The sequence below is a fragment of the Leptopilina boulardi genome, unplaced genomic scaffold (genome assembly GCF_019393585.1).
Source record: "Leptopilina boulardi isolate dan_hultmark-lab unplaced genomic scaffold, ZJU_Lbou_2.1 LbouV2_193, whole genome shotgun sequence".
Classification (NCBI taxonomy): Eukaryota; Metazoa; Arthropoda; class Insecta; order Hymenoptera; family Figitidae; genus Leptopilina; species Leptopilina boulardi.
This window is the reverse complement of record NW_026137744.1, coordinates 1,722,346-1,740,015: the sequence shown is the minus strand read 5'-3', so window position 1 is coordinate 1,740,015 and position 17,670 is coordinate 1,722,346. Positions and strand designations below refer to the sequence as shown.

The 17,670-nt window shown below is 27.5% G+C and overlaps 2 protein-coding genes across 3 annotated transcripts in view; one reads left to right on the top strand and one right to left on the bottom strand.

Moving 5' to 3' along the window:
* LOC127277956 (transcription factor Sox-19b-like) overlaps positions 1-15,455 on the top strand; it is a 37,753-nt gene extending 22,298 nt beyond the window's left edge. Inside the window, exons 3-5 of the mRNA XM_051299418.1 lie at positions 1,073-1,267; positions 8,119-8,270; positions 12,012-15,455. Coding sequence (XP_051155375.1) covers positions 1,073-1,267; positions 8,119-8,270; positions 12,012-12,563 — 899 coding nt within the window. The 3' untranslated portion in view covers positions 12,564-15,455. The remainder of the gene's footprint in view (positions 1-1,072; positions 1,268-8,118; positions 8,271-12,011) is intronic.
* LOC127277947 (peroxisome biogenesis factor 1) overlaps positions 1-17,670 on the bottom strand; it is a 363,271-nt gene that overhangs the window by 166,892 nt on the left and 178,709 nt on the right. The window lies entirely within an intron of this gene.

The window sequence follows — 17,670 nt, the reverse complement described above, 5'->3', positions numbered from 1 at the left end:
TTTGCCACTACTACTATGGTCTCTTCGTCCAACCTCAACTTATACGTACACCGAATTCATACACCTAAATTTACAAAAACTTTTATTTTTTTCTTCCAAATTCTTCTTATCAAGAAGAAAAAATTATTATACTTTTTTTGTATTGTAGTTTTTTTTTTTATTTTTTTTTTTTTTTAATAATTTTTAAAAGTCACCAAGGAGAAGCGTGAATAGTAAAGAATGATGATTTGTGAACAAGTGTTTTTTGTTCATTGGAAGAAAAGGGTGATATGGGGACACAAAATACAAGTCTAATGAGAATTTCACTATAAATTAATGTCTTCATACATATGAAAGTACTTTTTTTTTGCCTGCTCCTGTGTCTCTGATCCCTTTTTTCGTCTCTTGTCTGCTACTTAACCTCGTCACGACCCTTCTTTGTTTGCCCTTTGGGACCGCGCGTTGCAGAACAAAAACCTGCCCACAATGGAAAAAGAAGCGAGATACCTTCAAATATTTTGAATGCTTGAATCTGTAATTACTAAATGCCTTTGGCAATTTACGAGATTAAATCCCACGAGCATATTTAAGTTAATTGAAAATGCACTTTTTTTTTTTTTTTTTTTTTTTAAAAAAAAACCCTTCGCAAATTTTAAAACAACAAAAAAATATTAGAATTTTTTCTTTCGTCTTCTAAGAAAAGATCTTATTATGTAGAAAAAAATACTATTGTAATTTGTGGTACAAAATTGAACAATATATTTTGAAACTTTTGAAGTTCTTATTTATACAATTTATATACATGAATATTGAATAACAAGAGAATTTGTGCGGCAGTTTACACTTTATTAAGGCGTCAAAGTGTGAAAAAGAAAATTTTCCACTCGCGCTGTAATGACGTGCTATTGTTTCGAGAAAACGTATAAATAAAGACTATATATACATAGAATTCAAATAAAAGAAGGGTGTTAAAAAGAAGAAAAATTAAAGAGTTGTTCTCTATAAAAAAAGACTATATTTCAATATCCATATGCAAAGAGAATATAACCATTTTTTTTTTGTTTTAATTTGGCATATCTTTTTTGTTGCGCAGGCGCTGAATGGAAACTGTTATCCGAAGATGACAAGCGACCTTTTATCGACGAGGCAAAGAGGTTACGAGCCATGCACATGAAGGAGCATCCGGATTACAAGTATCGACCCAGAAGAAAGCCAAAGACTCTTAGGAAAGAAGGCTACCCCTACAGCATCCCTTATCCCAGTGTGCCAATGGATGCACTCAGAGCCGGTGAGTCTTTTCAAAAAATGATATTAATATCGTTTATATACATATATACTTCCTCTATAATACAAAATAAAAACTTGTTTTTGTTGGGTAATTTTTATACGCACAAGAGGCACTTGAAAGTCCTTTTCTCAAAATAAAATTGAACCAAAAGACCTGAACAGATTGGAGAAGTACGAGAAAGAATAAGTGTACAACAAATGGTTCTTTGAGTGTGCATCAAAAAAAAGAGGTCATAATTTTTCAAGGAGCGCATTATAAACTCGTTTAGAGTGAAATTTTGAATCAATTATAAATAGCCAAAAAAAAAAAAAACCTGTTTCAAATTCATAACCAGCTTTGAAAAAAATTATATTAATTAACAATCAGTTATTTCTATGTTTTTTCTTGTTAGACTACACAAATTTAATGATGAACTTTTAAAATTGTCTTCTTTTCACTGATTTAACACTTTTTGAAACGGATCCATTTCTAAAGAATATAAGTCTTTTGTGTGAAATTATCAACAAAAGAAAACAATGAGGATGTAACTTTTTTTAAATAGAAAATGAGTAAATTTATCACAATTTGAGATTTTCTTTTATTATATATATATTTATATATACATCTATAGGGGGATATATTACGATTTGAGTTTGACAAAGATATAAAAGTATAAAAGAAACCCCTTTTGGTTAAAAAAAAAAAAATAATAATAATAAAAGAAAAAAAGAAAGACGAGGATTATAAGCCTGACTAACGAGTAAAACCTGAACTATCTCAAACGAACAACGGACACGGGAAACGTTCGTTTGCAGAAGCGAAATGCTTTGATATTCATATTGGACGGCATTTCACACACCAGATTCTTTCTACATGTGGTAGTTAAATTCTCTTCGGACATTTGAAAGTTTTATAGTGACAGTCCTTGCCATTCTTTATCTTTTACTAAACGACATGTGTTCCATAGAAAAACCACATAAAAAAAAAAATTAAATTCAATCCACTATTTATTTCTTCATTTCCCATATAGTAGTATAAAACTCGTCAAATTATCTCTCTATACATTCGTCGATTTTCTATAAAAATTTCCATTCAATCAAAAATATTGAGAATTCTTCAAGAAAAATAAATAAATAAATAAACCAAGTGTTTTTATGTCTCAAGGATATGATTTTGATAAGAAAATCCAACTTTAGTCTTTATCATTATACGATGAATGTCACCTTTGAGGAAATAACATTTGATAAATTCGAAATAATCAAGTGGCACGTGTTGCAGTTTCTGTTTATTTGTATATATTATAAATATAAACATGTTTATCTAATTTCTGAACAATTGCTCATACATAGTTTCAAAATTTATTTCTATATATATATATATGTGTGTGTGATTATTATTATTATTCCCTTATAGTTATATTTATTTGGTAATCTGTAATTTATCGATGAATTCCGTATATACTTTCACGACTATAGAGAAGTATTATTCGATATAGAATGGCAAAATATTCACGTGGGCGCGAGTTGCATAAATTGTGAGATTAATGATCATAATGTGATTTGAACACGTGAGGGGAAATTGATTATTCTTCTCCGGACGATGTCGATAATATACACCTACGAAGAGAGCGCGCGCGACAATATATATATATATTCACTTTTATTATTTTCCACATTTACCGCAAACAAACTAGACACAACATTTAAAAAAAAAAACTGCCTCAATTACATTCTAACAAGCATTTCAATATATATTCACATAAATTTTATTTTATCTTTATAATACTTTTGCCTTTATTTCTCTGTGAAATTTTATATTTTTTACTTGTCAATTTTTATATTCATTGATTTTATTTCATTTTTCAGTATACCAATTGAATTAATACATTTTGTCATTTCACACTCAACATTTTCTAATTTACAAGAGAACTTTATTCAAAACAAAAAAAAAAAAAAGTATTAAAAGCTACAATCTCATTAATGTAACTTTAAATTAGAAAATATTGAATATAACATCAAAATACTATCAAATCATATATTATTTCAATATTCAGATATTTTCATTATTTCCAATTATTTGAATTGAAAAGGAAATAAAAAAAAAAAAAAATTGATACATACATGTTTCCTGAATGTATATATATGCTAAAAAAAGTATATGTCAAGCATTTTATGTGATCGACTTATATAATATGTATAATGGAACCATGTCATGTGGTTGAAAGTTTTTAATTAATTTTAACATGCGTAAAAATGGTTATTCACTGTATGGCATATATGAAGAAATTACGTGACTACTTGTATATTTTATATATAAAATTATAAGGCGCAACTTTACGGGACAAAAGCTAGTAGATTCTCGAATATACAAATATCCTATTAAGACAATTCGATAAATAATGAGCTTCAGACAAGTTTATGCTTGCGTGCATACAAACGATGAATCTCTGAGAGCAACTTGGCGAAGATAATTTCCTAGACAATTTATCTCACGACCCTCTTCGCGCAACATCAGAACATTTTGATCTTAAAATAACGCCATTTGCATACATATATACGCAAATCTGAATTATATTTAAATTCAATAAATTTTACGATTTTGTAATTTAAAGAAGAAAAAAAAAACGCTTTCGCCTTCAATTTTGAAATCAAGAAAATTAATTGACAGCCTTGTATGATTGTGTATAATTTACGATATAATGCAAATATATGCGTATTTCCCTGTTTTTTTTTTTGTGATAAATAATAAATAAAACGATAATTTTGGAAAATATCTATATTACTAATAATATATAATAATTTCGTTCAAGAAAAGGGTTAAATTTTTTTCTATATCGATGGAGATTTCTTTATTAAACACTTGATATAAAATAAGTTGACGAGGCCGGAAAAAGAGTTCGTTTTGGTTTATCGGTTTTGACAGAGGTCTATTGAAAACGTTAATAGCAGCCAAGCCCCTGAAAGTGAGATTCAAGTTTACGTAAGCCCAGAATGAAGTGAAAACAATGAAAACAATAGACATGGAACGTCAAACAAAATCTATGTAAACTAAAGGGGACTGACAACGTGTGCGGAACTAGACCGATTCATCCAACATCTGTTCACGTAATCCAACATGTTAGACAAATTCGTAATAGATAAGGTGCGTTTGTGATTCAACAGATGCGCACTCTCACACTCTTCTTCTGTGTCTTCATAGAAAAATTAATAAAAAAAATTTATATTCAATTTCTCTTAATCTCCAATTAATTTAATTAACACGTTTCAAAAAAAAAAAGGTGAAACACCTTCCAAAAAATTACAAAATATTCTCCAAAAAGAGGGCATTTTCATCTCTTTGTATTATATCATCTAAATATCTCATTGAATTATTATCTTTAGACAAAAATGTCATTTGCAGATGTTAAGAAATTAAAATTTTATTTTCTTTAAAAAAAAAAAAATTATTCTCTCAAAAATTTTCTGTAGAATCGCACCCACCCAGAAAATTATTTCTTTGATATAGTGTCAAAGAAATTTTTTCTTTAATTTAAAGAAAATTTATTTGATTTAAAAAAAATTTGTGTAATTTAAAGCGATATACTCTTTTAATTTTAAACAAAGTTTTATTAAGAATAAAAACTTTTTTCTTTAAATTAAAGAAAACATTTTTTTTGTACCCTATATTAAAGAAATACTTCTTTGATTCAAAGAAACATTTTTCTGGGTGCCTAAATATACAATATATGTAGAGATATCCACGAGAGAAGGGACTTAAAAAATTTTAGGTTAAGTTTACTAACGCAGTTTACCTTCATAACAAGGTAAATGAAAAAAAATTTTGATAACAAAATCAGAAAAATAACCTAAAATTTTTTTGACATAAGGTCCCTTGTCTCGTGGAGCGTATAGAAAATATTTATTGAACCTAATTAAAAATCTATTGAAATACTTGTACAATTTCTGGACCCATTGAACAATTTCATATATATATATATATATATATATATATACATATGAGGAGCTGGAAAGTAAAACTCGCTCTCCGCTCGGATGGACTCCGTAGAGCCAGTCAAACATTTGAAAAAGTGATGAAAATTGAAATTAAAAATTTTGAATTTTGAAAAGTACTACATTATAGGAAATTAAAAGGCGCATCTTTTTTTCCTTTGAAATTTTTTTATAAAACGAATATTTTAGTTTCTAGAGACCAAAAACTGAGAAATTTAAATTGTTAAATTTAATTAAGTTTTAAAACATAAATCATCGTATCTCCGACAATTATTAATGAATTTGATTCAAATTTGAGATGTACACGTAATAGGGTCTACTAAAGGCGACAAAATAATGAAAAATTAAAAAATCATTAATTGTTTAAATTTTTTTTAATAAAAATTGTGACCAGTTGATAATAACGTTTTCTTACTTTCATCGACAAAAAGTCTGCGGGGAACTTTTTAGTTTAGAAAACTTCCAGTGAGACATTTGTTTATTACTATATAAGGAAGTTTTCTGTAAAATATTAAACCAATTCATTGAAAACTTTAAAAATTATTCAAGTTTTAAGAAAGCGCGGTCGACGCGCAAGTAAGTCCTAACGCTATTCGTACAGACAGCTGTTCCGTGCATGAAATATAATTAGATTTTCACATTAAAGTATAAATTTCTTTATTATTATTATTATTATTATTATTATTATTATTATTGCCTATTCAGAATTAAAGTTTGTTGACAATTGATACTACAATGTTCAATTCTGTAATTACCATGTTATTTTATTGAACAAATATAATTTACAAATTTTTTGTCATTTTGAATAAATGGAAAATTAACGTTCTGTAAAATAAATTTTTTTTAATTCAATTTTAATTATATAAAATAAAATTTTGGTTTTAGGATTGTTCAGTTTTATAAACTTTAGAAAGTTAATAAGATATTTACTATATTGATAAAAAAAGCAATCATATTTACATATAAAATTATTTTATATACTTTCTAAATTTGAATCAGCGAAATCTCGCTGATTCTCAGCTATAAGTATACCACTGATTCCAATCAGCGTATATGCACTGATAAATTAGTGAAAATTCACTGATTTTTCAGCGTATATACGCTAATTGGTAACAGTGGTATACTTATCGCTGATTCAAATTTAGAGAGTATCATCATTATAAAGTGTATGTATCGAAATTAAGTGAAATAGTAAAAAAAAAATTTGAAAAAAATTAGTAAATATAAGGTAATAAAAAAATTTAACATTAACAATGTATATACAAAGAAACTGTTGAACTGTTTGTTAATAAATAATAACAAAAAAATGTATTATTAGCATCATTTTTAAAATACATATAATTTTCCATTTATTCAAAATGACAAAAAATTTGTAAATTATATTTGTTCAATAAAATAACATGGTAATTACAGAATTGAACATTGTAGTATTAATTGTCAACAAACTTTAATTCTGAATAGGCAATAATAATAATAATAATAATAATAAAGAAATTTATACTTTAATGTGAAAATCTAATTATATTTCATGCACGGAACAGCTGTCTGTACGAATAGCGTTAGGACTTACTTGCGCGTCGACCGCGCTTTCTTAAAAGTTGAATAATTTTTAAAGTTTTCAATGAATTGGTTTAATATTTTACAGAAAACTTCCTTATATAGTGATAAACAAATGTCTCACTGGAAGTTTTCTAAACTACAAAGTTCCCCGCAGACTTTTTGTCGATGAAAGTAAGAAAACGTTATTATCAACTGGTCACAATTTTTATTAAAAAAAATTTAAACAATTAATGATTTTTTAATTTTTCATTATTTTGTCGCCTTTAGTAGACCCTATTACGTGTACATCTCAAATTTGAATCAAATTCATTAATAATTGTCGGAGATACGATGATTTATGTTTTAAAACTTAATTAAATTTAACAATTTAAATTTCTCAGTTTTTGGTCTCTAGAAACTAAAATATTCGTTTTATAAAAAAATTTCAAAGGAAAAAAAGATGCGCCTTTTAATTTCCTATAATGTAGTACTTTTCAAAATTCAAAATTTTTAATTTCAATTTTCATCACTTTTTCAAATGTTTGACTGGCTCTACGGAGTCCATCCGAGCGGAGAGCGAGTTTTACTTTCCAGCTCCTCATATACTAATGGAACGAGAATCGAAAGATTTTTTTCGATAATAATTTTGACACGTCAACTAATACTGATCATTTGCAACGTGAATTCTGAATAGTCAATATTTTATTTTTGCAAGTCGACATTTACACAATAAGCTAACGAGGGGTCCATCAGCCTTTTCTCGCGCAGCATGTTCATTGACATGCCCCTCAAACACACGATCTTGCGGGTGTGTGAGTTTGTATGTAATTATATTGTACACAATTCCTGAACTTTCGATCCTTGACGACCATAAATCTTGGAGACCTCAACGCCAATCATCTTATTCTTTTCGTCTGTCCGCTATTTCTCTCTCCCTCAATCAAACAAATTGCCAACGCGACGTGTGAAAATCTCTATACATATGTGTACCAAAAAATTATTATTATCATTTTTTTATATAAATGGAAAATATATACAGTTTTTACAATGAGGTTAATAAATTTTTTTATAATAAATCCTATCATTAAGGCCCAAAAAATACTAACAAAAAAATTTTAACACATCTTATATATTTATTAATTGTTTGTATGATACAATTGAATTTAAATTATTGATAAATACGAAGTAAAGTTGTGTCTCAATAACTGAGGTTTGAGTGTATTACATATTAATAAATGTAATTTTTATGTATAATTTTAAAATTCTTCACAAATGTAAAGTTTTTCTTTTTATACGTTAATAATAGACAAAAAAAATAATCGATGATAATTATTTTTGTTTTAGGCATGGCTGGAGGAATGGGTCAACCAGGAATGAGTTCGTATTATGGACCAGCAGCGTATGGTTCTCTTTCGGCAGCAAGTATGGCAGCCGCTGCTGCTGCAGCAGCACAACAATCTGCTGCAGCAATGTCAGGATTGGGAGCACCTTCTCAGGTGAGTTTTCAGAAAAACCAAATTGATTATTATTCGAAAATTTTTATAATATTGAAGAAATAAAAGATTTAAAGTATAATAAATTAAAATCAATTAGATTCTATACCGAGCATAATAATTTAAAATTTTTTTAAGATTTACACTGTAAAAAGAAAGTACTAAAACAGTACCGATTTTAGGTATCAAAATAGAAACAAATAACAATTTAGTAACTGAAGTCGGTATTAAATTAATACCTTTCTTTTTACAGTGATAATTTAAAAAACATTGTTGTTAACGTTAAAGGCACTATAGTGGCTTTCCGTCAGTTTCAAGGTTAAAATTTGAAGGATATTTTAAGAAAATCGATCTTTATTAACAATGGCAGCTGGGAGAAGATCCTTAATAAATAAGCTTAGTCTTAGTTACGTAAATTTATTTCAACAAAGCTTATATCTAACGGGAAATAAATATAGCTTTATATCTTTCCGTTTTTCGCAAGACAAAAAGTGACTCAGTAAAAGACATCCTTTATTTTACACATGAAAGAAAGCCTGATAAATATAATTATCTGCGTGTCATCATCATGTAGTTTTCACGAATACAAAAACATATATACTTCTCGTCCGGATACATCACAACCTGCTATATACTATACGTTTTCGCTTTGTCTCTTCTGATATAAATTTATTTATCATGTGAATCATCATTTCATATAAAATGAAATAATTGAAAAATTAATTTTCTTATGGTAAAAATGTAAAATATAGTTTTAAGTAAAAAAAAAAAACTCCTTAAATGTTACTATAGAAGTTTCAATTTCTAGAGAATTAAATATTTAATTTTATACCGAATTATATAAAATCTTTTCTCAACAAAAAAATATGCGCAGAAACACTTGAATTTATATCAAAATAAACGAATAAAAAAATTAAAACTTTTAAAAATTACTCTCTAAATTTGATAGCAAAAAGTCAATCACTGATTCAAATAGTAATATTACTACTAATTTTTTAATTAAAAATAACTAATTATTGAATTCAATTTTACGTTATGTAAAAATAACTAAAATTTCTGGTAATTTATTCAATATTAGTCAAATTTGACTATATATGTTCAGTTATTTTTCCAACTGAAAATTAGTAACTTCTTACTAATTTTAATAATATGAAACTAATAATTAGTTTTTTTTTACTAATTGCTGAAGCAAATTTTTGGTTCAAACAAAAATTTTTTTCTGAGTGTGCGGTTAATTTAACTGCACCGAATCATTGATTAAATAAATTATATATATATATATATATATATATATAACCGTTTTGACTAATTTTTCTTTAGTTAAAAATAATTAATTGTTAGTTTAAAACTACTATAATTCACTTAATAAGGCTACTATTTCAATTAGTAAACTATAATAAATTCACTGTTAATTTGAATAGTTATGAAGTTGCTAACGAACAATGAAAAAAAATTTATTTCATTTAAATAATCGATTACTTGACTACTATCAAATAAATATTTACTTGAACCAATTAATTTTTATTTGCATTAAATAAACTGTATTTGGACCAATAATTTCTCTATTTGAAACAAATACAATTTAATTGACTCAAATAAAAATTATTTAATACAAATAAATATTTATTTGATAATAAGTCAAGTAACCAATATTAAAAAAAAAAAAAATTCAATCAAGTAATACCAATTTTTGAATCAAAACATAATTTGATTCAATTCGGTATCAACTGTATACCTTTAAGTAAACAGTGCTTAATTATTAGTTTTCTACTAACAAATTAGTCATTTTTTGACAAAAAATTAGTCAAAAGTATAACTATATTTCAAATTTAGAGTATATTTTAAATTTCGAGACACTAGAAATTTGAGAAATCATAATTTTGAAGAAAAATGCTATCTGCCTACTTTCTTTTTTTTTAATATATATAAATACTTGGTGAGTTAAAAATAATGAGGAGATACTTCTTTTAAGAAAATAAAAGAAATATATTTATTTCGTATTCTCGTCATTGAAACGAGTCTGTTGTCACTGGTATTGTTCGCCTATATATATATATGTGGCGTGACATATATATTAAAGGTGCGAAAAAAATTCCATGCATCTGGCATCATCGGTTTCCGAAACAAAACTTAATTAACGGACAACTCAACCTGACAGTCGAAGACACAATGAAATCACCCCCGGCCTGCTGCGTTTTCGTCCACAAAGCATATATATATATATATATATGTGACAGTCCCCGAGAGAAGGGACCTTAGCTCACCAGAGGTCAATATTGAGTTTTATATGGTAAATGATAGATTTTGAATTGCTTTTTCACATGCAAAAGTCAAAAACTGATTAGGATAATTGCTTTTGACACAATAACATTTTGAAGATGGGTATGTCAAGCGCATTTCGAGGCGGATTGTGGCACTCAAGAAATCAGCCCCACTACTTTACTTACACAACTATACTCTCGCGAACGTGAGCTTCGCGTACGTGAGACCCGAAGATACATGAAGTAGACGAAGCTCACGTATACAGAAACACAACGTTGTGTTAGTGTGGTGGGGGGACTTTTCAGAAGTTCCGCCCCACTCTTCGAGTTCCGCGTTTCTGCTTCTTCTTCAAACGCTTGCCCTGTGAAATTCGTTTTGGTGAGCTAAGGTCCCTTCTCTCGGGGACTGTCACATATATATATATATATGTCCATACTACGTATTGTGATGTCGGTCCCAGAGAATGCATTTTGCATTCGTATATTTGCACCGCGCGCGAATAGCATCTCTCCGTAAATATTTCCTTTTATTTCCTCGCCACTGTTTCATTTTAAACATTAATAATTATTTTTCTTTAATGTTAATTAATCCGAAAATTTTTAAACTATATTTTGTTTTTTTTTTTCATAATCATCTTTATCAATTTCATCATTTTCTCTTTTTTTTACGGGCTTCTTTGTGTGCGGTGGCAAAATTCGCAGAAAAAAGTCAAAACCACAAATTAAATTCACAGCAGTGAGCGAATACAAAAAAAATTCCTTAAGACAGGTCGACGCGAGATTTTGGCTGGTTGTGCGCGAGAACCCAAGGAATATAATCAATTGGCAAGAAAAGAAGGGAACGATGACCGAAGGAGGCTAAGACTTGTTGTGTAAATCATTGGGACAAAGCCGCTTAACGATCCGACAAAGGGTATATATATATATACGCAACCTCGCCGCACGAATTATAGAATTAGGAATATGCGTCGTTTTGTTGTTTTCTGTATTGAAAAAAATTTATGGCCATTGGCACCTTTATCCGGAGATATCTGATCGTGATGCAGAATCAGCATCTTGATTTTTTTTTTTTTATTTCTCTTATAAGCGTCAGACCGCGACCAGATTCGTTACTCTCGAAAGAACTAGAGAATAAGAGAGAGAGAGAGAGAAACTTTGAAGAGATCCTCAGAAGCTTAGAATCGACCTTCGTTTATAATTAACTGCGTGACCAACAGAGTTCGGTAGCCGACGGGATCGCAGCATGGGGCAAGTTAATTATCGCGATAAAAGGTTTGCAGGTGTTGCCCGGAAGTCCTAATATCCATCTATAGAGATTACAATAGTTTTTTTTTTTTTTATCTCAATATAGGTGCGTACCGGATTTGTTACTTTTTCCCTGATAGTATATATATATAGCACAACAGATAGAATCTATTGAATAATGTATTATAACAATTTCATCAACGTGTCACTTGCAACGATCTCTCTATTGTTGTTTCAGGTCGTGAGCTCCATGGACGCAATGAAGTACTCAATGGAGGCGGACAAGTACCGAGCCTATATGCCACCAAGTACACTTGCCATGAGTATGTACTCGGATCCAAAATATTTAGACTCGAGTCCCAAGTCATATCTTGATAGAAGTTATTTGGATTCGGCGAAGGCATACTTTGAACAATCAAAATTATATATGGATCAAAAGCCAAGTATTTCGGAATATAATCGTCCAAGCTATGAACCGAACAAACTTTATGAGGAATCAAGTCCTGGCGGTGGTGGAGGTGGTTCAATGAGTAGATCACCAACTGCCGATTCACCTGATAATAATAAACAACAAACAGATGGAAGAACGGATCAGGGCTCTTCAAGTGCAAGTTCAACGTCAAATTCATCAGCGGCAAGTCCTGGTGCTAATAGTTTACCAGCATATTATCCTGGTCCTGTTCAAGCTGGTGGACTTTTGGCACCACAAATGGGACAATATTCTGGCTATCAAACATCACCAGCGGCTCCTGGAAATGAATTCCGTCGACCATTAACCGTCATCTTCTGACCCGATAGAGTTTAGCTTTGATCTCTTTTTGCCGAACATCATCAATCGGTGTACCAATTTTAAATGTGTACGCCTATATATATATAGCCAATTTTCGGGCTTCCGCTTTTTTGGTCTTGAATATTTTTCTTTTTTATCTTTTTTCTTTTAAATAATATATAAATAGTTTGTTTTTTTTTTAGTTATCATATATACAAATATTTATATATTTATATTGGTTCAAGTTTTCAAATTTCTTTATGCATTGAAATAATTAAAATAATTTTTATCTCTCAATATCGGTGGAACTTTTTATTATTGCAATGAGAAAAAGAAAATTTACTTGAGTCAAATAATCTATTACTTGGCTATTATCAAATAAATTATTTTTACTAAATATAATTTTTATTTGAATCATATAAATATTTTTTTCACTGTATATAATTGAATACAGTGAAAAAATAGAAAATCTAAGTGAATATTCATTACTTTGGTTTACAATTAAATATTAAAGAAGTATAAAATATTCATCTAATTTTCACCCACAAGACCAGGTGTTCAATAAAAATTTTTTCTACTAATACTACTACACAGGAGGTTATATATTTTTCAAGCTGATGTAAGTTGTCAATTTATTTCAATATAAACTAGAGAAATATTTTTTTACTCAAAGCATATAAAATTTTTATTTAAAACAAATATGCCTTATCTCTGATTGTACATTTTTCAGATATTTTGAATTAATTACAAATTATTTGAAATATTTTACTATAAATAAAAAATTTATTATACTATAATAATATTTTAATAAAAAAAGTATAATATTATAGCAGATATATGGCAAAAAATTGATTTGAGTCAATTAAATGCTATATTTATTTCACATTTGTTAAGTAATCGATTTATTTGAATTAAATAAAAATTGTTTTTCAATCGATAATTTTATTCGTTACATATTATATTCGTTTCAATATTAATTGCAAAGAATTAATAATATTCAATATAAGCATCAATTATTCTATCTGAATAATAACGTTTAGAAAGGATTGCCATATTATGAAACGAAAGTTTCATCCTTGGATGTCTTTTGAATGCTTTTAAAACAAAATGATTGTTTTTAAGTGCTTCATATACAAGTTGATATAAACATCTATTTTGTTATTGACGTTATAAAATTTAATTAAAAATTTATACTTTCTGAATTATATAAACGTAACTTTCTTAAAGAATACACGTGAGCCATTATTAATTTTATTATTTCTCTTAATTGAATCTTTTCAAAAGTACACTATTATTAAAATAGGTTTTTGCTAAAAATTCATATTTTTTGTTTAGTTTTTTGTTTAATTTTTCTGAATTAAGTTTGAAAAGTTCTAAATAAGTTTTAAAAAAACGTTATCTAAATAAAAAACTGTAGATAAAAATTTCCCCTAATAAAAGACGATGATAAATAGTTAAAATTATAAAAATATTCCAACTTGATTATTAAAATAAATTCAATATATTTTATTTTTTTAAATACCAATATTAATAAGAAATATTTAAGTATATTTGATTTTTTTAAACCCTATTTATACAATGAAAAAAAAAAATTTATTTGATTCAAATAATTAGTTACTTGAATATTATCAAATAATTATTATTTGAGTCAATTATATGGTATATTTGTTTCAAATACAAAAATTATTGGTTCAAATACAATTTATTTAAATTAAATAAAAATTATTTAGTTCAAGTAAATATTTATTTGATAAATAGTCAAATATGTAAACGATTATTTGAATCAAATAAATATTGTTTTTTCAGTTTAATTGTATTAGCGAAGAAAAATTTTAAAGTGGAAACAATGAAAAAGAAAAAAGAAATTTTCGCAACGAAAATAATTTGTGATAATATTCGAAACAATTTTTTTATTATTAAAAAAGAAATTTTTTTATAACATTCAAGACCACAGCGATTCTAAAGCCTTTTTGAGACTTATGAATTTTATTTCCTCAGGATGGGGGGAAATTGGTAAAAGTCCATGATCTGTGTTAAAAGTATTATATATAAAAAAAAATGTACATAGTTCTTATGTAAATAGTATCAATCTCGTGTTCCGTATTTCAAAGGATATGTAAAAATAAAGTTGCATCCCTTGATTAAAAGCTCGAGTTAATGCTACTGAGACCACAGATAATGATTATATCTTTTCTCACAAAAAAAATACAATTTTTGTTAAATTAAAATAACAAAGCAAATTAAAAAATTATTATTATTTTTTAGATTGTTCTTAGAAAATATTTTTCGTTTAAAATTATTGCTGTTAAACTTTTGTTGTTTTAAAGAAATAAAAACAATTTATGCTTAAAAAAAATTTTTTGTATGCAAAAATTGATAGCGAAGCTGTTATGTTTATAGAAATTGAAAAAGTGATATTTAGTATTATGTAACATAACAGTGTTTTTTTTTTTTTTTATTTTTTTATTTATTCAATTTGATTATAGAAAAGAATCCTTTTCTGTGGTATAAGTTGTCACATCGTTGTAAATAGATCATAATTAATTATTTCTTACAATTAGTTTCTTTATTAAAAGTGCGTCCTATGAAGGAAAGGACGAAAATTTCGTACTCGGCCTGGTACTTTTCATCTTTCTCATCGCGGCCTGTAGTTGTGTGCCACGCCAAAGAGTGCAATAGAGTTTACAATTTTTGTCGAATAAAGATAAAAAAAAAAGAAAATTAAAAAAAAAAAACAAAAGAACACGGTATATAGTGTCTGTGAACGCAATGTACAATCCCACGACAGTTTGCTTTCGTATAAATAACGTGTGTACTAGCTGCTGTGGAATTTCCCAAAGTACTTTGTCGATTTTTAAAGAGAATCTTAAAAAAGAGAAGAAATCGAAAATAATAAACATTTTTTTATTATTATTTCGAACCTTTGCTTTTTTTTCGTTTTATTTTTTTCCTTTCATGGATTTTTCTTTTTTTTTTTACAAAACTATTTTTTTTCTTTCCATTTTTTACTTTTTTTTATTTTATTTTAATTTCTTTTTTAAAATTTTGTTTCACATTTTTTTTTTCGCAAAATTTTTGCATTTTGATATTTTTTAGTTTTGCTTGTTTATATGAATTTTTTAAACGAAAAGTTGTTGGATTTTAGTTGTAGAAAAAAAAAAAAATAATTTATGAATAAAATTTCAATTTTATCGATTCTTCTCTGATTTTACTATATATATTTAATAAGTCGACATCAGAATCAAAAAAGATCCCAAATTTGCTGCGCAAAAAATCTGGGTACTTTATCTCACACATTCCGTACGGCATGTATAATCTTTGTATTTCTATTGTTATGATAAATATTATAACTACTGGTTATTATCATATTCTGAACAAGAGAAAATAATCTATAAATATTGTATTGTACGTGGAGATAAACAATAAAGTTAAAAAATTATCCTTCGAAATTTGTGTCTTCATTTCTTTTTTTTTTTTTATTATTATTATTTCCCTATTTTTCAACGAATAATCTTTTTTTTTTTCTTACGACATATCAGTGTCACAATTGTTCTTGAAAATGTCAAGAATATATATATATTTTTGAATTTAAAAAAAAAAAATATGACTGACGAGAAAAATATTGACCCACTGAATCAAAGTCACTTGATGACACCATCATCTTTTCTTATGTGATTCAAAAAGAAACCACTTTTTTTATTATAAATTTTCTTTTCATATTCTTTCAAGCATCAACTGCTGTGCAGGTCAATCATTTTTCTTTAAAAAAAAATGACAATGTACGGATACAATTTCAAAAAAGTACGGCAATTGGGTCTCAAAAAAAAAGCCATTGTCCTTTATAAGATCCTTCGACGCCATTAAACTGAATGCGGGTCAAACAATGGAGGTTACTTTGTTCAAATTTAGTAAGGCTAGTCTCATTCGATCCTGGGATGAATTCAAGGTGAAAAGGTCGCACCTATAATATATATGAGAGTAGCTCCTTCCGTCTTTGCTGAAAACAAAAGCATCGAATTCTATTCGTCAAAATAGATGCTATATTCTGGAAAAAAAAAATGTGTCAGTGTCGAAATCCGACCCTCGGGCGCGCGGTGACACAAAAACCTTTAAGCTTCCAAGGTGTCTTTTGTAAAAATGGAAGCAGCTGCTATCGCGAGCCATTTGGATTCTGAAGCATCTCCGCACTGAGTTTTACACCTTACGTTCGCATCGGTAAACATCGTATACACTCTGATGCTTTATTACAAAAATGGGAACTTGCTTGCTTGGACTGTGAGGACGACCAACCACTGTATTCCCATTGACACCGATCTTATTCACACTTTTGTGAAAGTGCAATCAATCGTGAATATTTCTCAACCAAAGCTAACGTTCTAAATCCCATCATCTTGATTATAAATATACAATATCTTTTATCAATGTTTTTTTTTATCACCAAATAAATGCCACTGAGAATTCCTCAATTTTTATTAACTGTATACACAATCTCATTATATATTGATGACTCTTTTAGAAAAAAAAAAATGTTTTTTTATTGTTTGTAGACTGGATAGATTTTAAATCATGCAAGCAGTCAAATGGTTAATTAACTTTACAATAAAAAAAGATTTTTCTACTTGAAAAAAAACACGTATTTTTGGGATGCAGAAATATTTTATAAATTAATTTTTAGAATTTTTATTTTTCGAATTATTATTTTGCAGAATTTTCATATTAAACTGATAAAGAATTTTTATATAACCGAAAATTAATTTCACAGAATTTTCTCTTTAAATCGGAATCAGTATAGAAATACTATTTCAATCAGTACTTTTCATTTTAACTGAAGTTTCAGTTATTTTTTGAAATTTACTAATATATAATTAATTAATATGCAAGCAATAGAAAATAACTTATGTAAATCAGTAATTTGAATATAATATAACCTTTAAAATTAACTATTAAATCTGTAGATTTTGCTGCCGCCGCTATATATTTATATTACTGATTCAATCAATCATTGATATTTTACTAATTGAATCAGTAAATTTCAACTAATTATCAGTTGCTCAATTCTCGCTATGGCAATTAGTATAGATTTCTACTGCTAATCAGTGAAATATAACTGATTCAGATTTAGAGAGTT